At 46.6% G+C, this 27,905-nt stretch overlaps 1 protein-coding gene across 3 annotated transcripts in view; it reads right to left on the bottom strand.

Moving 5' to 3' along the window:
- The window catches only part of LOC126531211 (uncharacterized), a 126,329-nt gene extending 99,124 nt beyond the window's left edge, over positions 1–27,205 (bottom strand). Inside the window, exon 1 of one of the 3 annotated variants that reach the window (XM_055071026.2) lies at positions 26,354–27,205. In XM_055071026.2, the coding sequence (XP_054927001.1) occupies positions 26,354–26,606 (253 nt within the window). In that variant the 5' untranslated portion in view covers positions 26,607–27,205. Of the gene's footprint in view, positions 1–8,195; positions 8,770–26,353 lie in introns of those variants that run through there. The other 2 variants (XM_050178640.3, XM_050178643.3) reach the window with 2 other exon arrangements.
- Positions 27,206–27,905: the final 700 nt, after the last annotated feature.

The following is a 27,905-nucleotide window of genomic DNA, read 5'->3' as shown; positions in this document are numbered from 1 at the left end:
GATGGATTGAGTTAAACATCTTCAGAAGGCTGCAAACGACTCGAGCCGCAGTAGCGTACCAAATACGGTGTTCTGCCACCGAGCACCATGTGGCGGGTTCGACTCTCGGACGTGGCTGCAACATTTTAAGGGAATTGGAGTTGCGGAGTTTTCGGTTCTCGTTAAAAAAAACCCAGGTGGTCATAATTAATTAGAAGCCCTCCACTTCTCATAACCCCTTTGTTACTTTTGCATGCTAAAATCAATCAATCAATCAATCAATCAATCAATCAATCAATCAATCAATCAATCAATCAATCAATCAATCAATCAATCAATCAATCAATCAAATGGAGTGGATATTATTCTAACGCTTGTCGCCGATCTCTCTGCAGCAGTAAACGCTTCATTTGCGCTTTTTCATGTGTTATCCTGCAATACGAATACAGGACGTCGCAGTAGAAACTGCTTGAACGCCGCTTAAAATATCGTAGGCCATCACGTTACACTGGAGCAATATGAGTCACGCATAGAGATCAATATAATGCAGGAAAAATCAAACGTTTGACGATGAAACTATCAGATCGTGAATCATTACTTGAGGCCTATTAATAATAATTGCGAGCATTCTCAAAGTAAATCACCTAATATGATAAAGAGAATGAAAACAATACAGCAAACCACTTAAGAGCTGTAAGGATTCACTTCAGCTCCCATCATCTTCTCATTCACGCAACCATCTAGGTTACGGAGAAGCCGGTGACGTACGCATGTGTTGCCGGCATTTTCCAATGTCTTAATGAATAAGTTAGTCAATCGTAAATTATATATGCTAGCAAGAACGGAGATGCTGTCCCCATCCTCGTGCCCTCTTTTCATTGTGCCACACACGGAATGCTTGCTTTCTTCAAGTACTTCGCCAGTATCGCGCATTGTCGGGCGAGTGCGGGTTGACCTTAGCCTCCACTTTTTATTGGCTACTCACAGCGCTTGGACGTCCAAGGCCAGTGATGCCGTAGTTCGCGACATATAACACCTACGCTAGGCAAAAAGATGTAAAAGTTATCAAAAGAACGACTGCGAACGTGTCCCAGGAATCGACAAACCGGCGGGCAGGCATTATCCTCTCAATGCCGCAGGTACCGAAACGGGACCCAGGTCAAGTTGCGAAACGTCCCGTCACGGTTGTTAAATCGAGATTTGCGCCGCAACGCAAATAACGACGAACGCTTCTTCGCGCCAACGACATGACCCTTACGCAACCATGGCGCGTCAGTGTAACAGGGGATTGACCTGTCGATCAAGAATCAATGCGCTGGATTGGAACGCCTGGCCAAAAGCCGGGAACCTCGTTTCGCAACTGGCAAGCGATCAAGGACCTCGTGGCCCAGTCTCGCGACTAAATTTGTAAAGCGCTAGATCGCGACCAAATGTCAGATGAGAGAGGCGTAAGGTGACGACCGGTTTCTATGGAGGCAACCTTGCGAGGAGCATCTAAGGGTGTTACTCTTATGGGACGTTTTGAAAGGGTGACGGCGCGCCAGCTCACTATCACGTAAAGTGCGCTCTTAAAAGCAGTCACTGAAATCACCAGTGGAATGAATTATCAAAGAAAAAGAAAAAGAAACTGCCTTTTTCAACAAGGCACAAGGACATACTCCGCATGCGTCCGAGGGACCTCGCACTTGCTGCGTAAAAAAAGTCGAGTCTACTCTTCAACCAATAGCAAGAGACAGCCATGCTAAAGCGTATTCGTGAAGTCTGTCCATATAGAGGACAACACGAGTTGGGAAAGAAAGGCGGATTGCTTTCGGCTGTAGCCCATAAAAGAGGGGGCCGAAGGACCGGTAAGTTGCCGCTAAATGTGAAACTGAACGCGCGTTCGCTGGTCACTATCAAAGTGCTGAGCACCGTGAGTCCGCCATTTGCAGCCTGAATTTGTCCAATAGCCGTCAATGCCTGCAGTGTCAGCACGCATTGACCAGAGGCAGGAAGCTTGTTCTCCAGTTCTCGCAAATTCTTGCAGAAAGTATTGTGGCCCTCAGTATAACCGCAGTAATATTGCGGAAATTTCGATATCTTAGAGACGAAACATTTATATAGAATTCTGGCGGAATACTTAAATATCGTCTCGTTCCACATAAAGCACGAACACCACTGATCAACCGACTGCTTCGCCGCTGCGGGATTTTGAATTATCAAAGATGTCAACAAAGCACGCACGCACGCACGCACGCACGCACACACACACACACACACACACACACACACACACACACACACACACAGACACACACACACAAAGAAGTAAGTAACCAAAGGGTGCACCTGCAAATCGGGTCACGGAAGAATGCATCGCACTCACACACACGGTTCTTATCGCTTCCCGTGGCTGATCAAGTGGCTTTCAAGGAATCTGATTCCGCACCTCCCTAGGTGTCCACCGGCAGATGCCTTCTTCAAAATAAGCCAATTCCGCAAATCGCTCCCACGGCTGACCTCTTTTTTACCCTTTCTTTCAAGAGAGGCCAATTTTACTCCCACGCCGTCCGTCTTCCCACATTTTTTCTCCGCTCCTGTCCACGCCTCTACGAGAAAAGAAAACACGCAGAGCACAACTATTCTTTACGACGGGCAAAGCTCTCTCCATGCTATCCCGTTGCAAGCCCGACCTTAATTTTCTGGCAGTTCAGGGCGCAGGCAGAAAAGACTGACCACGCTTTTAGGAATTCATTAGTGTAACTAGCGTCTATTCGGCCTGACTGTTTACCATACCAACTCGTCCAACTTTCTATCGTTTTCGTCGCCTTCAGTATTCCCCTATACTGGGGCGTCCGAGATACGTTCACAGACGCTGCAATTCTCAAAGTCTGCGTGGTGCACAAAACCCTACGCGAGTTGTTAAGTGCCGAAGCTGCGCGCCAGCGCGCCTCCCACCCGTCTGCATATTGAGGGACACGATTTCAGCCTACTGATGGGCTAACCTTTGCTTTTTTTTTTGCCATGTGGCTATGATAAAGCTAAGGATAAAGAGGCGGTGTGGCGACGAAGGTGGTACTTGCTACTCGGCTTGTTGGTTCGTACCTGAACCAAAGTGAAAAGAAAAAGAAAACGACACTGGACGGGCAAGAGCGTGGAGACGCTCTAGACCTGTCCTTTGTCGTTTTTCACTTTGGTTCACGTCGTAACACATCGTAATAGAGACGAAGACGGCACGACGGCGTAGCGAAATAGACGTACACACACACACAGCAAAGCCATTTTGGAGCCCTTAACTGTTCTCGTAGTTATGAAGGGATTCAGGCGGATGTAATGCAAACGGGGACACTGGTGCATAAATCTGCACCTACTGCAGAAGTAATGTCCTGGACAGAAAGTATAGGTTCGCGGACAGAATTAGGGCGTAGTTACAGACCCTCGAAACGCTTGTATTTCTCTCTCGAAGTATATTAGCAGTATTTCGTATACGTATAGTACAATAATATGACGATTACAGCTTCTGAAGATTTAGTACGAGCAGAATTCTTTACGGCACCACGGTTTTACACTTTTCCTTCTGCGTGGCAATACGCAGAAGGCACTCAATCATGTCAGTGCAATTAACGAAGCGCGGGCAGTCCGCTAAGCGGCGTACTATTACATTAATGAATGCATTCGTCGAGACGCGGGCCTCGCGGCGAGCCGATTTGTTCGGCGCGGACGGGTTATATGCAAGGCTACGCAGGCAAATCACAGGCGGCGAGATTTGAAGAAAGACAGAGAGCAACCGTGCCGGTGCGCTCCTAACTAGGCATGACTAGAGTTACTGTGCATGCTTCCCCGTACAGGGAGTACATGCGGTAACTCTATAGGCATGACAACGGCGAGATCGGGGAACCAGATTCCAGAAGGAACCAGCACGCGCTCTTTCGCTCTCTACGTCTTCTCCGTTCAGCCGGAGGATTCGGCTCGTCTGACAGAAATGATAAGTGGATCGGAAGGGGTGCGTGCTGGGCTGCTCCGTTTGTCGCTGGGCTTAACACAAGCGCCCTCAACGGAAAGGCGCGTCGCTGCCGTCTGCGGTTTTGCGCGTCGGCCCGTTCGCGTTGCAGAAAAAAAAAAAGACAGAAAAAGAAAGAAAAGCAAACAAGCTTTCTTCGACAGCGGGGACCACTATGCATCAGACTCGTTTGGCAACCGTTCGAGATCGGAAGGATCAATTATGTGCCCGCCTGCCCGCGTCCCTGTCCGAACGGCCAACAATTACGCGCCCACGGCGGTGCGCAGTGCGTGTTTCGCGCATGCGACGGCGTTTCCAAGAATCGCGCGCGGTCAATTCGAAGCGCGAACGATATGTTATGACGTTTGTTTCATTCCCTGTATTACTTCCCCGCGTGAGATCAGAGGCGAACGATACGCGGGGATTTGCTCGTGTGCCAGGTTCCTGCATACTTTCTCCGCCCCTTTCTTTCCCGCCTTCCTTAAGAAGTTGTCAATGCGGCCGGTGTATAGGCCATGCGCTCTGCGCTGTAGCTTTTGCTTGCCGTCTTCGTCAAATACATTACAGGGCTTAGAGTGCAAACTAAAGATAGCATAACCACAGGACGTCAGCAGACATCTTGATAAAAGGTTCACTTGAACTAGCTCCTACTACTTTGCGTAGATGAGCCATCGGCAGAATGTCTCTCTCTCTCTCTCTCTCTTGCGTGTATTGGATTAGACGCAGTTGCCCGACTTCTTCGTATTCTTTATTTGTTGTTTATCCTTATGCTTTCTTATTGTTCCTTTTCTTTTTCTCCTACACGCGCTTTGCATTCGGCACACTAAGCAGACGCGCACCAAAATGCATATTGATGTCATCTACAATATCGTTTCGAGGCTGGAGACAATTACGCAACAGTTGTCGCATATACATCTCTGCCCATTACAGTTAAGCTGTTATCGTTAAAATTACTGTTATCGCTATTCACAGCAATAGTCTATTTATTATGGGCAGGAATACCTGCTAGCTATCGCTGCTCGTGCAGGCTTTTTGTGCTGTGATCACTGATATCGCTGCTTAAGACAGCGACGTGTTAGGGGTGGCGTCTTACGGTATTGCGGCTCATAACAGCTGTTGTGCCGTTATCACTTCTCACAACAGCGATATGTTATTGGTAGCGATACCTATTGGTGCTCATTATGGCTTTTTGCGGTTTTATGGAAAGTATGATAGGTGTCACCTGCGTGCTCAATCATCATTGCTGTTTGTATTGAATCGTGAACCTAACTGCATTTGTTAATTTCTATTCACTACGGCGTTCATTCAATTTAAGTAGGCTGCTGAACCCTTCACGATACTTGATGCTATTTCATGGACCTCTCGTCGCAATTTAATCGTCACTTTAAGTGAAAGGTTCATATATATAGTGCGGGACAAAGCGCACTATATATATGAACCTCAGTATCATAAAGCCTGCTTAGCGTTTTCTTTTTTTCGCAAAAGAACAAATTATCGTTGTCCTGCATGCACATATTTACAGCGTTTGAAAAATGTTCCCGAACAAAGAACAAAGGCTTTCAAAATATAGGTTAGCAAGAACAAAATTCTTACAATCTCATAATTTTTAAAATATCGTACTATCGCGCTTGGCTGCTACGAAAATACACGCAACAATAGCACGAGCCCTAGAAACCAATGACGAGGTCGTCACCGTGGGTGTAACCAATAAAGAGCAGATCGTGATGCTTTCTTTCTAAAGGGACAACTTCTGTTCCCCCGCTTTGTGTGTGCTGGCCGCTGTCTTCAACGATGGGTAACGGTCAGGGCTCGAACTAACCTCATCGGTTATGAGACGAAGTAATGGTTGTCTGCTGATCACGGTTCAACAACCACGGACGTACTTTGAGGCACAGTTGGTGCAGTCCGACTCAGTTTCAGTATGTAGCGTGTGCGATAGACTCTGGTTCCTGTTTCTGTCAGCGTCGCGGTGTTGTAGAGCCACAAGTTTATACTGAGCGAGCCGTATCCCGGTGAAAACACGCCCAACTTTGTCGTGCGGTCTACGCTTGCAAACGGTCGCTAAACAAGAACAGCCCTACTCGCAAACACCAAAGCGAAAGCTTCGCCTATAAACCGATTCCACAGCGCGTGAGATCCGCATTACGTTTACCTCGTCGCACCGGAGCCGATGAGCGATCAGAAAAGGCTAACGGGGCGTACCTGCATCGAACGTTCCCTGGCGGTATCAAACGAGGTTTTTTTATATGTGATCGACACCCTCAGGCGATTTAATGTTACGCGGGACAACACTGATACTACGCTAAATGAGATCGTGGACTGCACCTCTTTACGCAGGCTCATACTGACTTTCCGCTCATGCAATAGTTACATCCTTTGATGCTTAACGATGAATGTTTCGTTAATGCAGAGCGAGTTTGCAGACCTAACGAAGCTTTCAATACAATAGATTTGTACCGCCAATCGGCTGCGTTAGAACGAATTTTATTTATATCTGTTTGCTAAATATTTATCTGCTGCTATTCAAAGAGAGAGTGCAACCGGCATCGTTGACAACGTAAGTTGGCATTTGCTGCTCCCTCCGTCTAAAATTATCGGTCCCAGTTTAGAAGATAACGCGGCGAAATTATCACTCCAGCTGCATTACAGCATCACTTAATATATAGGGTGGCTTATAATGACTGAAGTATTTAAACGGATAGGGATTACGACGCGTTGGGTCGCCTAACTGCGGCTGAGATATCCCATTATCATCAGCCACCACGTATTCAACCGACATCTCTCACTACAAACGAATCAGCCCTGTCTTCCGAAAACACCATTTCTGTGCTACTTCATCGCCCTGGGAGTGAAACGAACAGCAAGAATAAAAGTGAAGCAAATTTCTGGACCAACCAACAGCATAGCAAGCTCAAGACAGTTCCGATAAACTGAAACCACAATAGTGACTGCAAAAGAACCAGCTAACAAAACAATACGACGAACGGAACAAAATCAAACCACGCATAGCGATACGACACAGATGGTGTCCGGCTGCGACACCGCGAAATGACCGCCTGTCACCCCCAGCAGCACTCGATGCCGGGGGTTTATCACATAAAAAAAAAAAGAAAAACTAAAAAGAGTGTCAAGAAAATTCTCCCGGTCGTGCATAAGCTTCTTGATTCTGCGTACATCGACACTCGGTGTACGCACACTCGGTGTACGGTGTACTCGGTGGCGCGTTTAAGGAGATCTTTTGATTAACTGTAGCAGTGTATGAGATGGGGGCTAGTTAGTGTTCTATCTTGTTACACAATCTGGTAGCGGGCAAAGGAGGCAAGAAAAGGGGACGTAGGCAAGCGCCGTCTGACATGTCTAAGAAACGTCATTCACGCATGTTTTCCTCCTTGACGATGCCAAGCAACTTACACCCAGAAAATATGGCACTTTCATCTGTTCTCTCTGCGGTGATAGCGCCTCAACCGTATTTGCCTTCCTTTGCATTACAGGAAAGACATATAGGCATAAGCTGTCACAGAGACATAAACGCTCAAGGGGAAAAGCACCTGAAAGCACGAATCCGTTCAGTTATTACGAAATTGACAGCCTCATTGCGTGATTCTCGTTTTGCTCAGTTGACTTTGTCACTGTAACTACTCCTCCTTTGCAGGCTCGGAGAAAGGAAGGGGCTGAAAATGGATGTACGGTGAATCCATCGCCTCCGCCGGCTGTTGTTCACGTGACCAACACTTAGGTTGAACGCGCGCAAGCGCGCGGCACCACCCCTTACGACAAGACAGACCCACCGGTGCGCTGCAGTGAAACATCACGCGCATGCGGCGACAGCTGCGCGCGCCGCGCTGGTCGAACTCGGAGCGTCGCCGCGGCTGCGCGCTCGTCGTCAAGGCTCGCGCGCACTCCATGCCGGTGTCCGCGCTTGACTGAGGCTGACTAAAAACCCATGGCACCAAGCATCATTCAGAGACACAGGGTGGAAAAGTACAAGGCAATAAAATCATCTCGTTTCTCTACACTGATGTTGCCGCAACGTTTTCTTGCGCGCCGCCCCAAAAACAATTCGGACGTCGTTTCTGGCAAACACCGAGAGAGTCGAGTGCTCGCAAACTCCGCGCGTAACAAAAGAATGTCAGATCTCAGCTTGAGCTGTAAGCTAACACAAGGAAAGTTCACGACCGCGCCGGGGGAGCGGAAAGGCGAGATGCGAAGGAAAAAAAAGAAAGGCGTAACCACTCACTGATGTTAAGCGGAGGCATGTCGACGAGGTCTCGCTCTTGCCTCGGGTCCTGGAAATACCCTCGGTCGCCCTCAGAAACGGCACGGCGGCGGCGGGCAGGCCCGCTACCAGTAGGCCTGCCAACGTTTTTCCTCAACACCAGCCGCGGAGGCAGCCAACGCGCCGGCCGCCCGGCCCGGCACCCCGGCCGAAGCGGCGGTGGTGGCGGCGAAGAGGGTGGCAACGACGGCTCCGCCGTGGCTCTGCCCAACCCGCGGCTGGGCGCGCACTCATCGGGCAGTGGGGCGATCTTTCAGGCAGCGGCTTGCGGCTCACGCGCAGCGAGCGAACGGGTACGGCGGCGCCGGTAGCGCGGTGGGGAAGCGAACACACACAGGCGCGCGCGCGCGCGCCACGCAAATCACTCCGTCGAGACGCGCCGTCGTCAGCTGAGTGGAGGAGGCCACAGCACGAACGCCGCGACGCGACGCGCTCGCGCGCCGGCACCAGCAACGCGGAGCCGCTACGCAATGTCCGACGCGGCAGCCGGCTGAGAGACACTGGGGTGGTGGGGGTGAGGTCTGCACCCACTCCGCCACGGATTCTCGCCCTCCTCGACGCTTCCCTGCAGCGGCGACGGATGCGTATGAAAGCGCTTCTGCGGCTCTGGCGGCACGGGCCGGGTCGGCCAGCTGCTGGGGTGGGAGGTCTATGCGCAGGCGTCGTGGAGAGGAGGAAATGCGGTGCGAATAATAATAAAAGCACGATCGTGCGCCATCGCCATGGTTGCGGCCACGCCACCGCTGTCGTGGAGGAAGAGGAGGATGAGAAAAAGAGAGAGAACGCGCTCGAAGCATGGGTGGTGCAGGGGGAGAAACTTCCGGTGCCGGCTCGGAGGAAGTCGTCCTCCGCGCGCGCCGGTGGCAGACCGCGGAACGCACCTCGCCACCGATTCCTTCCGCTGGCTGCGCATGCGCGTCGTGTGTGCCGGCGTGCGTGACGTAACTCGTTTTTGAGATGATGAAAGACTCCTGTGGAAGAAGGGGCGGCATGACTACGCTGACTGGCACCCGGCGGTACAGTTGGGCTGCGGGTGTGTTCAGCTTAAGTAAGACTGATGGATATTTGCAGGCAATTCCTAAATCGTGATCCTTCTTCGACGATCAATGGCGCTTGCTGGCCGTTCGTGTAGCGCACCAGTTATTGGCCCAACAATGTGTCATCCTCCCGACATCTTAGCATCTTCGCTCCGCTATGACACCGGGTCAGTGGGTTAGGCGCCTTCCGTTCAGCCGGCTGCATCCATATTTCTTTCGTTCTGGAACATTATCTAGTCATGGAAATGGCTAGTTACGACATTCTAGACCTTTTTTTCGTTTTTCCTTTCTTGTCGTTTTACATTGAGCGACTTTCGTGACAGGGCTTCTTTGCAGCTTTCTAGGTATTTAGTCATTGTGTCCACGCTTCCGTGCAGCCCATTGAGTTTTACGTTCTCCAGTCGATGCGTGCTCTGCACAGAACTTGCTGACCAACGTTGGCTTGCCTCACAAGGCCCTTTCACCAGCCTTGGAGCAACAACGCAATAATGAGAAGCGCGCTTCTCAGGCGCAAGCGAACACGTTCTTTCCGCAGATCGTCCTTGCGAGGGAATCTAATAAAGTTTTTCTTTAATTATTCGTGGCAATATATTTAAATGATTGATCATGTATGCTAGAAGCTATACCTAGGCTACACAAAAACGAAAACATTCGCTGCACTCCATAACGATGTAACGCGTAACAGGTCATTGTGTGTCATTTATGTCAACGTGGCTTGTTTTTTCTGCAAAACACTATTGTGTGCGGCGAAGTGAAACATTTGTGTGCACAATGGAGCCATGCGGAGCTCGATTCTCTAACTGTTCTTTCAATTTGGCTCATTCTGCTTGACAAATTATAGATCCCACAAGATAGTGGTGGAGTGATGGGATGGGGCCAATCACGGTTGCGTACGGCAGCGAGGAAAGAAGTAAAATGGGAAAGGCCGCAATATATTGCGCACTCGTGCCCACATTTCCATTCCGTCACAGAACGAACCGACCTCCCTTATGTGTTCAGGGTCGCGCTTCTCAAAGTGAATTGTGTTCGGGGTCGGATTTCGTAAGCTTCAGGTCCCTGACCCATACCCGACCTGCAATACAACGGCATAAATTGGGCTTGCTTTATTTTATTTCTTTAAACGTTTTCTTTCGTCCCGGAGAAAGAAGATATTGCATAATCTAAGTTTGAGCTGGATGGTGGGTCATAATTCAAAGAAATTCATGGCGCAAACTAGACGAAGACAAAGAACACAACAGGACGGGCGCAAACTTCCAACTGATATTATTAAAAATCGCAGCTGGAAACGGAAAGGGGCATTGATTTTTTTATAATTGCCCGGGAGTTCATGGCGCCATCTCCATGCGGAGCCCTAAGTGAAATTTAACTGAACGAATCTTTTTGCTCGTTGTACAGAGTGAACTAACGCACAACTACTTTAGGAACTTGCGGAGAAAGAGTGAAACCAAGAAATTACTTCAGGAATTCTTGTTACTCTTTAGTTTTGCTCCTGAATTTTTTTTTGACTCCCCGAAAATTCTGGGGCAGAATCTATGTGCCTACTCTGCTTGTTCACCTTCTACTTTCTTTTTTTGTTATCTTCTCACATTTCTATTTTCTGGCCCTAGCTCACCCTCATTACTTTGCGCACCCCAGCACTTCTGTCTTTCGTTCCTTCTTTCCTTTTCTGAGCTGTTGTGTCATCTCACGTCACGCATAGGCTTCTCTGTTTCTTTCGGTGGTATGCCTATTATGTACGACAGAGACGAGCCTATGTAAGCCACAACATGTTTGGCGCAAGCTGTGCTATATTATCTGAGAAGAAGTAGATGGGGAAGGGGCACACAACACGGCGCTTCTTTCGCAGATTGATATGTAGGGCACACCCATAACGTACCAAGCATTTGCTGCGGACAGCGGCGCTTGTCACTTGCAGTCGCAAAGGAGGCGTGACGTCACCTACGAGGTGAAAGCTCGCGGCCTGATCTGAGTACGGAAATGTCAGAAAACGCCCACGCCTCTGTCCATGAGCTCATATAAAGGTCATGCCTATGTGCCTTCGGGAGAGCGGCTAATGACTGCGTGATTAACACTGTCCGATGTCGCCGAACCGACTGAACAGAATTAGACTTTGCCTGTTTCATATGCACATGCACATATGCATGCATATATGCACACATGCATATGCACATGTGAGCCATGCTCAGATGTGCATATGTCCTAAGAACCCGTTCACTACCAAAACATATCTTCTACTCCATAGTTACGAAGTGCCCATCTAAGCAGCTTTTTAACAACAAACCGAATGCGACGCGACCCCTTATTCTCCGATTTGAAGAAATTTGCCAGGAATTTGGTATTCTAGACACACTGCCTGATGTTGCCCAGAGACCCGAACCACTGCCACCTTGGCACACCTTTCCCAGTGTAGGTGGCTACACACTGACACAATTTCATAAAAAGCAAACTCCACGTGAACATATAATACAAGAATTTTCGGCGCTAGACGAAAAGTACAAAGAATACACAGCATTTTATACTGACGGCTCTAAAACATCACTTTACGTCGGAAGTGCTGTAGTGCAAGATAAATAGAAAAAGGTAGTCAGGTTGCGTTTGCGTCAGTGCGCGTCAATTTTCTCAGCCGAATGTTATGCCATTTCGGTGGCTGTATCAAAAATAGTCGAGGTGAACATTCAAAACAGCATTATCTACACGGACTCGCTGAGTGCAATCACAGCACTGAAAGCCAGAAACGTAAGGGAACCCTTAATAGGAAATATAATCCATAACATAATAACTGCTCAAACACAAGGACACGAAATTAAGCTCTGTTGGATACCAAGCCACCATGGAATTAAAGGCAACGAGAGAGCTGACGCGTGCGCTGCTCAAGCCTGCCATAAGGATGTCAGTACTGTAAATATACCCTATGCAGATTGCATGAAATTAGTAAAAAGAAGCTTAAAAAAATGACAGTGTACATGGAATAGCGAAGAAAATAACAAACTACATTTAGTAAAACATATTCTGCGAGAATGGAGATCATGCAGGCATCAGGAACGTTTTATAGAAGTAATTTTATGCCGCCTGCGCATCGGACACACACACCTAACTCATAACTTTCTACTGACAAAACAAGACAAACCCTTATGTGAGAAATGTGGAGATCAACTCACTGTAAATCACATTTTGTTCTCGTGCACACAGCTCGAACGGCTAAGGAAAAAATATTTTACTGTATTCTACAATGAACGCATTCCCTTCCATCCCAGTCTACTTTTAGGAGATAACCCACTTGTAGGAACTTCATCTGTTTTTAGTTTTTTGAAAGACGCAGCGATCCTAAATGAAATATGATATATAGCAGAACTACTAATTCTAAAAATTCTTACCCAGTTTTTTCACGCATCTTATGATGCACCTTACACATTTTCTCAGTCCTGAGAAGAAGACTGAGGTCTCCATTTGATTTGTTGGGCTCCTCAGAGTCCTTGTCCGGACAAGGACCTTCGCTGAGGATACCCAATTTTTGAAATAAATTATACCATGTGTTTGGCGCATGATAGTCTGAGTTGCTTATGCGCCGTAAAACCCAATACAATACAATACAATACAATACAATACAATAACTCCCCTGACGACAAATAGACGCAGACAAACGCAACGAATCGTCCCCCGTTCAGACCTGGTGCGCTAACAGCTGCGGATCTTGCATCTAATCAACGGGAAATTAACTTGACTTATGAGTGACCTGAAATTGGAATGTGGAAATCACGGGGAAAAGAAAGGGGTGTAGGGCACACTGTGCTTACGACTTTAAAGCCATGTTCTCAGCTGTTTATGCGCAACATTTCATACAAAAGAAACCACAAAGCTTATCGGAAACCTTGGATCACGAAAGAGCTTCTAAAAAAAATAAAGAAAAGAGATAAGCTTTATGCCAGGTTTATAAAATCTCGGAACGGCGAGGATCTAAAATGCTTCAAAATCTTTAGAAATAAGTTAGATAAAGAGCTAGTAAATACAAGAAATCGCTATTATTTACGTACATTCTCTTCATCCGAGGGACATACAGAGAAGATGTAAAACAAGTTAAATGAGCTAATGGGACGCAAACAAGACACTGAACCTATAAAGAAGGTTTCTGTAAGCGGATGCCTTTTAACCAGAGATCCTTTAGTTAATGCATTTAATGATTACTTTACAGACACTGATTCCGATTCATGACAAAGCCCACCACACCACACAAGTCCACATTTCAGTTCCCTGCAACTATGGAGACTATTTTTTTTTCAAGCGACAACCCCTACCGAGGTTTGCTTAGTTTTCTTCAAACTAAAAAATTCATGTAGCTGCGATGCTGATCGCCTCCAAATAAGACCTATCAAACATGTCATTTGTGACATAGCACCTCTTTTAGCTTATATCTATAACTTATGCATAACATCAGGTACTTTTCTGAAAAAACGAAAATCGCTAAAGTAATTGTGTTATACAAGAAAGGTGACAAGCTCGATATAAAAAAATTACGCCCGATATCTATTCTCCCACAGTTTTCTAAAGGTCTTGAACAAATAATTCTTAACCAATTAACATCTTTTAGCAAGAAACATAAACTAATGACAGACGCTCAATACGGTTTTCAACAAGGTAAATCAACAGAACTAGCACTTGTAGCACAGAAAGAATATATACTGCAAAACCTCAAAAATAAGTTATTTGTAATTGGTCTATTCATAGACTTCACAAAAACGTTCGACTGCATAAATCATGACCTCCTAATACTTAAGCTTGAAAGATATTGCATCAGGGGCCTTCTTCATTTACTGACATCCTACCTTAGAAATTGGCGGCAATATGTGTCTACAAACGCTAGCATATTATCTTACGACATATACAAACAGGTGTCCCTCAGGGAAATATCCTTAGTCCATTTCTATTTAACATCTTCATGAACGACATAGTTCTTATCCACAGAGAAGCAATATTCATAAGCTACGCAGATGATACAAGTGTTTTTTTTTATCAAAGAACTCCTATACAGGCCTCATTGGTGCAGCGAACAATCTCTTAACCCATCTCTCAAAATGGAGCCAGAACAACTTTCTAAAAGTAAACTCCAATAAAACACAAGCAGTCATCTTTAAAACAAGAAGTACGTGTACTCCATTGACCCACAAGATATTTTAAAACTCTGAGAATATAGAGGTTGTTGACGCGGTAAAAGTACTTGGCGTATACTTTACCGACACATCGCAATGGGACACTCACGTGGATTTTGTACTCCAATAACTGGGCTCCATAACAGGTATACTACATTGAAATTGGTACCTTTTACCAACGTGAGCTAAATTGATCATTACCCGCCGTGGTTGCTCAGTGGCTATAGTGTTGGGCGACTGAGTACGAGGTCGCGGGATCGAATCCCGGCCGCGGCGGCCGCATTTCGATGGGCGTAATGCGAAAACACCCGTGTACTTAGATTTAGGTGCAGGTTAAAGAACACCAGGTGGTCGAAATTTCCGGAGTCCTTCACTACGGCGTGCCTCATAATCAGTAAGTGGTTTTGGCACGTAAAACCCTATAATTTAACTTTTTTTTAATTGATCATTTATAATGCACTGTTTGCCTCGCATGTAAATGATTGCCATCTTGTATGGGGCACAACATCAGATTCCAATCTCTCTAAAATACTACTGATGAAATAAATAAATAAATAAATATGCGCTATTACAAATGTGCCATACAACTCACACGCTGAAGGTCTTTTCACCAAGTATAACATAACAAAAAGTCATCATCTCTACAAACAAACTCTCCTACGTACCTACTACTTTCAGGTAAAAGATAGAAGCAGCTTAATAACAAATATAGCAAACTTAAAAGAGAATACACCAACGTATGACACCCGCAGCCATGAAAAATGGCTCATACCTTTTTCGAGAACAAATTACAGCCATCAAATGGTCGCAAACACCTTGCCACGGCTACTAAATTATTATCTAGAAGCCGGCATTGACATCAATGCCTTGACACCATCGGAGCTCATCTGTCTGTCGAAAACTATAATTTAAATCACCATAGTACAGTGAAACCACGTGTATTCACAGTGAAAGAAATGTAATTACTCCTTTTAATCGATGTAACCCACTGTTATTTGTTTTTCATTTCTGAAAGTGTTCTTTGCCACCGGTCTGCCAATATGTAAAGGGAGCCAGGGACCACTCAAGCTGCAAATAAGCAGCTTTTAACTTGGCCCCCTCCATTCGCTTGTAAACCGGCCGAGATAATATGAAATGAAAAAAAAAAAACTGACTACTTTTAACTTGTCCCATCACTGTGCTGGCCACAGGAATATAGCGAGTGTTTCAACGAACACTTTTGAAAATTATAAAGGTTGCCTATGGCAGATAGCATAATTCCAGGTCATGAGCTAGTCTGCTGGAAGAGGCGGACGTTACTTGCGCGAAAAATTGAAATGCACGATCAACTAGTTAAAAAATTCGTTAAGTTTTTACCTAACTACCATATCCAGTTACTTTTGTGCTTGAATGCATAAAGCGACGTTTTGATAAGAAAGTAACTCGAACGCCAGTACATTTCTCCGCAAAGTACGGGAATTAATATTTCGAAACTGGTGTCATCCTGAGAATTCGTTCCAAGTGGACCCGCCTTGGGAACTCCCCGGCTAGAATTTATAAGTTGCAATATGAGCCAATATGAGATAATTAGTTTTAAAAACTCAATTAGTGAATTTTTGTTAATTCGTTGATTATGCATTTCAATCTTTTGTGCAAGTAGTGGCCGCCACTTTGAGTAGACTACCTCATGAACTAGAATTGTGTCTTTCTGTCCCAGGCAACCTTTAAGAATTTTTTAAAGCGTTCGCTGAAACACGCTGTATAGAGCAAATACGCAGAAAACAAGTTGCTTCACCGTGAAGCAATTGATGGCTTTTAACGAAAGCAGGATGTATAGAAAGGCAGCGAGGTTAACAGCAGTTAGTTCTGTTTAGCTACCCTGCACCGTGGAAAGAGGGCACGGGAATAAAGAGACAAAGAAAGAAAGGAGCACGACAGAAATTAAGCTACCTATACACTATACCGCGCGGTAGCAAGTGGCATCCTTTGAGTCTGTCATGTAAGCCTGTAGACCTATGATCTGGAACAGCGCAAATATAGCTTTGTACGCGTAGTTTATTTGGGAGCACGTGCCCTTAACATTTTGTTTTCATAATAATAGTGCGGTGGTGCCGAGAGGCAAGCGATGTGCACAGTTCCAGATAGACGATACAGTCGTGCACTTAAGCCCCAACTGAACATAAAGGTATGGGAGGCAGAGCACAGATCGTCCTAGGTAACCCCAAATCATTTTGAGGATACGCACGCGGTTTCTTAGGCCTAACTCCGCCCTTGCTTGACCCATATGCTGTCATTTTTGTTATTGTTATTTTATTCAAGCGTTCACACGGGGACTCACTAGATATTTTTTTTTCATTATCCGTGGAGATAACTACAAGCAGTGGGCTCAAGTTCTCACAGAAGTAAATGTAGAATGAAGTTTGCGTGAGGCGACAGAGCGAGTGTGTTTGCCAACAAGTGCACGAGCGGACGAAACTTAGCGGCGCAGCGTTCGTCATCAGTCAGAGTGTGACAGCAGCGTCAGACGCTGTTTCCTCACTCGAGTGTCAACAGTCGCTAAGTGCATAACTCCGCTGTGGAAACTAAGGCCGAACCGCAGTCTTTCCTGGAACTCCTCGAGCTGCGTCATCTCACAATGTCTCAACAACACTCTTAGTCCTCCGTACCTTGTATAAGCACGGTTTTCTGTGTCACTCGCGACTTTTTCTTAAAGCTCGACTTCTGTTTTCAGGGTGTTCAGACGCATGAAGATATATATATATATATATATATATATACACTAAAGGTACAACCATGCAAAATCACATACATATAGAAATACACAATAAAAATACAAAGAACTCTGAACATAACACAGGCCAAAATTTGTTTAGTTTCAAATAACTTTCAATGTATAAACATTTGATTGCACTATTTCATATATGCAATAAAAGAAATACAAAGGACGTTTGTTTTTGGAGAGTAAGCGAGATCTACAAGAACAGAATGAGCTATTGTTTAAATAAGAGAATTCTTTGTGGCATTTTTTTATATGAATGAATGTGTCTACAACTGTACAGGTATGCTGCTTCAACTAGCTCTGGCTGTAGCTTCAAGAGTTCTACAGTTTGGTAATGTAATGACTGCATCCCATATGTAGTTGTAGTTGTCTGTATGTAACCTGCGTGCCTCAATTTATAACCACACTGTGGACTTCTGTAGATTTCCAGAGATGTTTTTACCTCTTTCTGTTCCCCTTTCCTCCACCCCTAGGGTGCTCGTCTGGTTGACCTGCCTGCCTTTCCTGTCCTTGCTATCTCTCTCTCTCTCTCTCTCTCTCTGAATTGTCGTTGTTTGTTTCTAAATATCCATGTTGCAAGACGTTCATAGAGTGCCTGATATACAATCATAATTTAGTTGTTTAGAAGATAAGATTGGGTGTAAGATTCTTATTCTGAATTTTGTTTAAAGGGACACCAGAGGTTAATATTAAGTCAACGTGGACTGTTGAAATACCATCCCAGAAACTTCGAAACGCTTGTTTCATGCGAAGAAGAGACTTATTTTGAGAGAAAATGTGTTCTGAACCGTCCGCGTACCTCTAGCGCAGTACAAATCGCCCGCCCTCCGATCGAGGAGTGGTGACGTCATGGTCTCATAGTGACGTTGCGCTGTCGGTGAGTAAAACGGCGCCCGCAGACGGCGCTACAGCTTTTCTGCGCAAAATGCAAACGCGCGGCCAGAAACAGAGCCAAGAAAGAGCCGACAGCAGCGCGAAAGCGGAATTATGGTGGTTAGTGGAAGGGAAAGCGCGCGACGATAAGCTGGTTCTTTATTTTATGACGCCAACTTTGAAGCTCTTTGCAATGGACGACCCTGACAACGACATATTGTTTCGCGATGCTGGGCTCGACTTCAGCGATTTAAGCACTGATGAACGTGACCTGCTGCTGAGGGCTTGCGCTAACGGCGTCGTTGCATACTATTACGACGGTAACTGTATGCCATGACTGTACATATTCGCACATTTGCAGCTTTTCCTTCGTGAAAACCAGATGCCGCACTCACCGCCCCGTCTTCGACCTGCAGTTGTTCTTGCGCTTCGGAGACTGCAGGCAAGACCGACGGAACAGCGCTATAGGAAAGCATTGATTTGAAACGCACTCCACCTGACTTCAGTAAGTCGGCGTTGAACTCGTGATCCTCGATACAAAAGTGCAGCGAGCACAATATGCGATTTTTCGGCTCTTTGCCAGCGCGCTGTGGCAGAGGTACGGCACTTAACCACTTCGAACGGAGAGGTTCACTCGTTAGCACACAGTGATAAGTAACGTTGGATTCGCCGCTGCAACTGCCCTTGGCCAAGTTCCGCGGACCGTTCGCGCATCCCACGACATAACATGGACGTGGCATTCTCGCTGCTTGTTCCAAATGGAAGTTTCGCGAGCCAGCAGAACCAGCGCAGCACGATGCGATAACGAGACAACTGAAACTCCAAAACGCGCGCTGCGCAGAGTCGAGCGCGCAGAGTCGAGCGAAAACGAAACCTTTCGACCATCTATACTACTGAAGGGTAACGTCAAAATGTTATTTTTTCTTAGAATCGAACAGAAGTAGACAAATAGCATTTTCTTCCATCTTATAACCTAATGAAATGATCGTTTTACTACGAGTAGTTGAGTAGTAGTGACATAAATGATGATGGGGAGTGCCTTCGTCATCGGGCTAGTGCCGGAATGTCGCGGGGGGGTCTCAAATCGTGTCATGCATTTACCTCAATTTCTCGGTTACTAAAGCTCTGTTCGCGATTATATTGACGCCTTAGACGTTCTAGAGCATTGCTTTATCATATTAACTTGACTTCATAGTAACCTTTAGTGTCCCTTTAAAGGCTTATTTTTCTTGGTAAGTTTTTTATTGGGTGGGTTATGTGTGTAGTACAATTCAGGTGCTATTCAAAGTATACCCCCAAGAACTTATGCGAACTAACTCGTTCGATTCTGTCACCTGGGTAAGCCAGCTTTGTGTTAATGTCAATTCCTTTATTTTTAGCCCTAAATATTATACATTTGGTGTTATCAACATTAAGATTTAGCGAGTTCTCAGAAAGCCACATGGATGGTTCATCAAGCCACGCGTTTGTCATGTATCGTTTGTCATCAAGCCACGTTTGTCATGTCATGTAACCAAACCCACAACCTTCGCATTTCGCGAAGGTTGTGGGTTCGGTTCCCCCCTGCGACAAGTTATTTTTTCATCCACTTTAATTTCCATTAATTTATAGTTTCTTTATTTCATTTATTAAGCACAAGTAATTTCCCCTATGTTGTCCTTGATGTGAGTGTTTGTTGGCTTCTTATGTTGCGGTACGGTTGTAATTTGAAAAGATGAAGCGAACGGAGTTATTTTGTATAAGTTCGAGAGAAGATACAAGATTTTCATGCCCAGGGTCCCATATAGATGACGCGTATTCAAGTTTAGGTCGTATTAGTGATTTATAAAGTGGGAGTTTTAAGGAAGATGGAGCAGAAGAGAAGTTGCTACGTAAATACCCTAACATGCGATTAGCGTTATTGGTAACGTATTCAGTATGGGCATTCCATGTTAAGTTTCGTGATATATGTACGCCTAGATATTTATATGATGCGACGGAATCAAGAGGAATGCCATTAAGACAATAAGAAGGGGAAGTATTAGAGCAGCGAGAAACGAGCATGAACTTACATTTCTTAATATTTAATTCCATTTTCCAAGCTTTGCACCAGTTAGAGGCCAAATTAAGATCGGTCTGGAGAGTATTAATGTCGTTGAAGTTACGTATTTCTCAGAAAATTACACAGTCGTCAGCAAAAAAGTGACTGGCAGAAGACAGCGTGGACGGAAGGTCATTAATATAAATTAACAATAGAAGTGGTCCAAGGACGGATCCTTGTGGTACACCAGATAGCACGTTAGTAAGCGGTGAGGTTGTTCCATTAGTGAAAACAAACTGCCCGCGGTTGAGAAGGAAAGATTGAATCCATCTAAGGACATGTGGATCAAGATTAAGATGACTTAATTTATAAAGCGTGGGCATGGGAGCAGTGACAACGGCATGGCTCCAATGCTTCGTTTTTTAAGGCCATTCTGATAAAAAAAAAAAGCGAAAGCGGGTGAGGGGGTCGGTGTTAGAATAGAGTTCAAGCGCCTAGAAGGGCCTAATATGCTCTCTACATCTACCATTGTTCCCCACGTTTTGGTTTTATTCCATCAACATCAATTTCATCAGAAATGCACCTGAGGAGACCACAGCGGAGCTAAAGCTAGATTCAAAATTATATTTTTACAATTCCTTGCTTTTTTTATAGTTTGCTTTGGTCAAGCCGATCAACTCTGACCTATCGCGGTTGCTCGCAGCTGTCCGCCGTCGTACGCTAGATAACGGCACTAACGACTGCTAACCAGGTTGGTTGGTTGGCCTAGTTGGAATGCTGTTGTGAAAGAAGGCGCTGAAAGAAAATCGGGCAAATGGAAATTGTCTTTCCTGAGTGAATATGCAGTCTGATCACGCACAAAGAGCATGGCTTGGCAAGGGTCTTGCTTCTGGTTCTGCGAAGCCATAAGTTGCATGTGCAAGTTTGGCCTTGCCCGCCGTGCAAGGCAATTAGAAGCCGGCTCCAGGTCACAGCGAACCTAATTGGCGTCATAACGGTGGCACTATCACCAACGGCAGTTCTCATCAAGGTGGAAATCAACTAGGCGAAGGATGCCATGTGTTTCTGTAAACGCTGTGCCACGTTGAGAGGTGCGTGTATGGGACACCGGTCAGTAACTTGGGCGAAGTATCAGAAAACACTTCTAAAATGGTTGGTGGGCAAGTATGTTCATGGTGTTCGGAGTACTAAATGTGCGAAAGCATATAACAGATAAATGAAGTGGAAAAGGGACGACTAAGTACGCTTGTGTCATCCCCTCGCACTTGTCGTCCGTTTTCGGGCCCTTAGTTGTCCTTATAAGTTGTCCTTATAAACATTCCCTAAATATCAAGTCATGAAAAATAACATTAAAAAATAAGTCGGGGAATCAATAGCGAATGTCACTAAGGAGCACGGTCTCGCGAAGATATCTAATGTTCAAACGCACGCACCACTCACTCACTCACTCACTCACTCCCTCACTCACTCACTCACTCACTCACTCACTCACTCACTCACTCACTCACTCACTCACTCACTCACTCACTCACTCACTCACTCACTCACTCACTCACTCACTCACTCACTCACTCACTCACTCACATCACCAAGTGCGTCATGCTTGCCGTCGTGTCAGCGTTTGTCGTCGGCAAGGTTTGCCTCCGTCTCTCCCGCGAATCTCTTTCGGCCCTTTACAGGGTGCCGAACTGAAAAAAAAAAAAAAAAAATCCGCCTCCCTTCTACCTCGTGACAGTGGATGTACAGAGAAGCTGGTGCAGACGTTACACAAACACCGTCACCCCAAATGACGCTAGATGACGTTACACAAGCACCCACCACCACAAGCGACGTACGCCACACGCGCACGCACGTGTGTGGAAGTGGAGCACACATCCTCATTCTTCTAGGCTCACCGTCAAGAGCAAGTGCCTTATTAATCGAAGTCATTTTATGGCACATGAGGTGGAAAATTCGACGTTGTTGACGTTGGCATTACCACACGATGGTACAAAAAGGACACGAACCCTCGACCTTTGGTGGGAGTCGACCAAGCACTAGGTGTCCCAAGAACTGGTCACTCAGCGACTGAAAGAGCATAGGCATCACGCGGGGGTCGCAATGCTTTCGCATTTATCCACGTAGGGACAACTAAATACGCCTTGAATTTTTTTAAACTAAATTAATGTTTAAAAGTAAATTGAGTCAGAAAACGCGTAAAGTCTGACTTACACTCAAGATGGAGACGTGATAGCTTCGGATTGGTATTCGAATATACAAGCAAATACAATCATGTTACGCGAGAACTGAACGAGAAAGCATAATTCTGTTACGCGTGTACTCAAACACAAACCCCTTTTCCAGTTGCCATTTTCTTGGGTGAGCACGCCACTAAAATACCGACCACCTAGAGGCTAAGAGCTTCGCTGTAAACCATTCAGTTCTGGTTTAACGTGCTTGAACTACGTTCCGATTCGATTGCAGTTCTGAAAACAGGTTCGGCGCAGTGCCCTTTAGCCTCAGCCATAGATCGGCTAAATAAAAAAAAATTCGCTCAAACACACTTACAAAATACATATTTTGCTGACGGCTCACGCGGACTCAAACTCACCAAAATTCTACTCAGCCGAACTCACTCCGACTTCGACTCAGGGGTGGGTTCGAGTATGAGTGAACGGACTCATAAGTGAATTTGCCGAGGCATGGCTCTATGTATTTGCGCTCGCAGTCTGGATGGAGATCATCATGACGTCGCCCATAACGCGCATATAAGAATGCAAGACGTCGAGACACAGCGCTTACCAAGAGCGCATCCCAGTCGAACAAAATCTGTGAACCCGCCGTGGTTGCTCAGTGGCTATGGTGTTGGGTTGCTGAGCACGAGGTCGCGGGATCGAATCCCGGCCACGGCGGCCGCATTTCGATGGGGGCGAAATGCGAAAACACCCGTGTGCTTAGATTTAGGTGCACGTTAAAGAACCCCAGGTGGTCGAAATTTCCGGAGTCCTCCACTACGGCGTGGCTCATAATAAGAAAGGGTTTTTGCACGTAAAACCACATAATTTAATTTAAATTCCTATGAGAGAACTGAACGCTAGCTCATGTTGTCGAATCTATACGTATAGTGTGCTTCTCAGTGGCAAGGCCAGGCTCATGTTCGCGCAAAGCATTCAATATATCACCGGCGAAGTCCCCCTTTTCAACGCCCTCGTATACGGTTCTGGCGGTACTGCGCGAAGAGGGCAGCTCTCTTGATTTTGTTCCAACTGAGTGCCGAATATGCCACGCTTTCATCTAGGCGGGCATAAGAAACAAACGACAGCAAAAACGCAAGCCGATAGCGTAAACGCAACAGGCAGCGCTTTCTACAGCAGCTGTTGTAGTGGTTGGCATTCGCTCTTCACGTGTGCTGTCCAAGTGCACAACGCTTTTTGCGTAAGTCCGCTGCCGCGCACCGTACTCGTTACGACTCCCGCAAGTGTACACTACTCTCCCTCCTTGGAAAGCTTTATCTCCAGCTCTTATCGGCGCTGCCCGAGGCGGCGAAGGAAACACAAAGCAAGGTAATGAAACGGTGACACACGGAAAGCGACCGGTAACTTCTGTCCCTGGCATATGTGCAGGGGTTCGCGGAATAAGAAAGGGTGCGTGCGTGGGCACGTCCGATTGGCCTTTCGCGTGGCTTGTTGAGCGGCGCCAGGCTGTCTCCGGACAGCTTTGAAGGGTTTGGAGAGGGGGGGGGAGGGGGGGGGGGTAAGGGAGAGGTGGGCCGGAAGGTATGCAGACCGCAGGGTAAACAAGAATTGTTTTGTCAGTAACCGCACCGGAGCACTCCCTGTTTCACGCAGACTCCTGTTGCTTTATGGCGTGATCAAACAGAAAGAAAGCGAAGGACGGGACGCTTACCAGGTAGCGATGAAGCTATCGTACGAGCGTCCATGGATATCTTTGCCCGGCAGTCGACGCAAAGCGTGCTAAAGGCTCTCTTCGAGCCAATATTTACGGGAAGTTGGTTAGCAAGGACTGCCTGCTTCGTTTCTGATATAAGTTAAAGTGAGCCAGCCCGCAGCAAATGAAGGAAAGCTCTTATCAAAATTTTAGTGACCACTTTACATACTTACAACCCGAATAGAAATCATGTGTGCCTGAATACGACGGCAGAATTTCTTTCCTGTGAGGTGAATAATCTTTAAAAATGTTTTAAAGCAAACAAGATCATTTAAACATATTTCTTTTGCAAGCACAAAATTGGGGAAAATTCCTATCGAGAATGAGGCGCGAGGTATGCGTGAAAAACACGCACTGTGAGAGCATTGACTGAAGTTCCGTTATGAGAGTGAAGCGAGAGCCCACCCTTCAGACACGAGCCGCTCGCCCTTTCTGCAGAGCGGCGTCAGACGAGACACGATAAAGCCACTTGCTCGGAACCTCTTGAAAAGTGAAACTTTCTTTGCTTCTTCCCTGAGGTTTGGCGTTCGTCGTCGTGTCCGCGCCGGCTATGTTTGCGCATATATCTATGTTCGACTTGGACCACTGGCTATGCGCCGCTGGGTATGTGTCCATTCTTGCTGAATCCCCTAGGTCCGATTTGCTAAGGTGACACAAAAGGGCGATGAAGCCTTAAATGCGTTTAGATATGTCGCACATCTCTGTGCATATGTACAACTATCATCAACATAATTGCTCGACAAGCCTCATACATTGCCTTCGACCGCGTGACGCAGAGAGCTACAGGCGAGTACGCAGTGGCCGTGTCATACTCATACCCGTCTGGAGTAGCATGCTATGCGTGTCGACGGGTAAACCTCTCCGGGATGCATTAAAAGGGCCCCTCTCTCTCTCTCTCTCTCTATTTGACACCATCAGCAACAGCTGCTACCTAGCTAGTTCAAACAAGTTTCGCGCCATTTAGATGCCAAATATCCTTGGAGCTGCGTGTTTCCTTTCTTGTACGAGTTATTCGGGAAATTTCTCGTTTCTATAGTGTATCGAATGGGGTATACATTCGGAACGTTTGCCCGAACATTCAGTCCATTTCCGCTCATTAGCGCGTATGAGCAAACATTATTGAACGTGCGATACATATGATTCTTCACTTTTCGCAAGAGCTGAATACGCGTTTATCACACTTAGCTTAGAGAAATTACTGTAATCTCCGCACGAAGTGCCCCTTCACTTACCTTATGTACATGAGAACACTTTTTTTTAGTTGAAATGAAAATAAAAGGAAGAGATGTAGTTACCCTATAATTGTGAAGGCTACTCCTTTTCGCATAGCAGAAACAACAATATAAAAATATACGTAATATCAAAATGAAATGAAAACACTTTGTAGAGCCAGAAATCCACAGCACACAATCCTATACACCCACGAACATATGAATATAAAAGGCAAAGGCAAGTCGCACCACAATGAGTTTGTGAACAGAGGCACAGGTACGCACAGGCGGCCGTGATGTAGACTGTGATGAGCATGTATATGGATGAGAATGCACAGAAAACAAAAGACTATAACACGTAATATACAGGCGCTAATGATTACAAATAAGAGAAGAAAGTTGTAGTCGTAGAAAGTTGTAGTAGATAAATTAGTGTCTCGGTACTTTTCGAAATTTGTACATTCAACTGGTATTTGAGTTGACAGCGCTTGAACTATCTTGATGTGTAGCCATATAACGAATCCAGCAAGACCTCGAGCCCGCTTTGACCCTCAGGCCTACGCCGACATGAATATATTTAAGATGGGGTGCTCCAATTCTACAAGGTCACCATCATGCAACGAAGCATGAGATGTAGGACACTTTCTTTGGTCACACTCATGCTACCACACTGGACGCTAAACGTTTCTCCAGAGCCTACAGCAGAAAGACTTTGTGCATGCGTGCTGGAAAGCATGGTGATTACGAAAGAGCCCCCGTTAACCCGCAAGAAAGTGTTATGTATTCGCCTTACTTAAGAGCCTTGGTTTGCTGATTGTGTGGTGATGCGTCTCAGTGACATGGCAAAATACGTGCAGCCTCAACCATTCTTATGTAATGTTTATTTTCTACCGCGTCATACATGATCGGTGCCAGAAGTAAAACCTCGCATAATGACAGTTGAACAAAGCAACGGAACTCGCATGACCGACAATGCAAACGCAGCAGCCCTCTATACAAATAGCAACACGAAAAATCACGTTGAATCATGCATAAATATGAAATTGGAGGCACGAATTGCGAATCGCGAACTATTATAGTAGGCGTATAACCACCATCACAACCATGGGGTACGCCGAAAGTTACCGCTTTATAGACGCACCCACTAACCTGCTGTGAAGTACGCGGAGCTAGCGACGGAGCTGGCTGCGCTGCTCGCACCGTCAACCTCGGCATGGCTCATCAGGCTCACTGACCGCTCTCGCAAGAATCCCTCCGGTGGGCTCAGATTCACGCCCGTTCCGACGCCGCCGCTCTGCTGGTCGCTCCAGGAGACCCGGTGCTGTCGCCGGCGGCGACGGCCCGCCCGGTCAAGCGCGCTCGGCGGTAGCGAAAGCCTGTGGACGCTCGACGTCGAGGACATGGCCTACAGCTTTTGGTCCGCAAGTGCTGCTCCTGTCCTCTGCACACGACTAGCGGTCCTCGATTGTTGGTGCGCGCTGGAACGGGAAGCACCCAGTCACGCATGCAGGCGCGATGATAGAGACGCGCGAAGGCAGTTAAATGCGCCTCCTCGGCTAACAGCACGATCTCTTCCCTAGGAATTACGAAACTGTGGCACTGGTTACGTAGAATCCATTCGAAACTTGCCCACTGAGTGGTTATCTAGCACTGTGGTATCTCAACAGGTAACTGCTTTCTTTAGCGATAGTGAGGAACAGTGCAACAGCGGAACTTCGATGCTTGACCATGCGGTCGTATCCACGAGGGTGCTTCTTTGCCTTTGAATCGTTCTTGCAAAGCTGGTCTTGAGCAAGCACGCACGGTGGTTTCTTGAACCTTCACAACTTGGTGTTTGTATGAATTACGGGTCCTCACGGCAAGCACATGATGTTCTCAAGACTCGGCCGGTGACGCAGCGGCAGGGATTTGATCCTTCTATTGGCGCGCAAGCCGCAGGACTGCGCACGTTGAGTAATCAAAGGCGTGAAGAAAGGCCACCTCGAGACGTCGGAGGAGCCAGAACGGAATGGAGAGGTGACAGGGTGGCCGGCAGCGTTAGTCCGCGCGGCTGGAGAGCCAGATATGAGTGGAGCGGGCGGTGATTATACTATGCGATCGATTGCAGCTGAGGTGTGCGAAGAAGGAAGATTGGAAGCATCGGTGGTGCGTGGGTGGAGAGATTGGAGGAACAATGCTATCAGCGTCCGTTCCCGTTTCTCCGCAGCGTTATCACGAGATTTGTCAAGCGGAGACTCCTTGAGAGAGGTGGCTCCCCGCCCCCCTTCCTAGTCCTCTGCCCAGTGCAGGGACGATATCGACGAGCGCGCGTGCATATGGCAGTACTGTGGAAGATAGTTCGCGCTCGCAGATGCCTGAGGTCACCATGGCAGTTGTCCAACGTCTACGCGCGATGTCATACGAGAGTATTCACGTTTCCTACATATGTGGCCGTGTGGTCGGCTGGGACAATGAACTCGACAATGCTTGTCGACCTCTTAGCGCTGTAGTTGCTTGTTAAGGCGCGATCGTTCGCTCTCCTTTGTCGCTGTTGCGAAGGGCTTAGCTCGCTGCGCGGAAGTGCCACCGAATGAGTCACAGTGAAAAGAGCAAGCCGGCCTTGCGACAACAGGGATTGCCCTCCTCTTCTTTCTCCTGCAAGCTTTCGAAGGCGGCGTGGCGTACGTGTAGATAGATAAATTCCTGTAGCACTTCACACTAC

The sequence above is a fragment of the Dermacentor andersoni genome, chromosome 5, assembly GCF_023375885.2.
Source record: "Dermacentor andersoni chromosome 5, qqDerAnde1_hic_scaffold, whole genome shotgun sequence".
Taxonomy (NCBI): domain Eukaryota; kingdom Metazoa; phylum Arthropoda; class Arachnida; order Ixodida; family Ixodidae; genus Dermacentor; species Dermacentor andersoni.
Note: the sequence above shows the minus strand (reverse complement) of the source record. Positions and strands in the feature narration are given on the sequence as shown.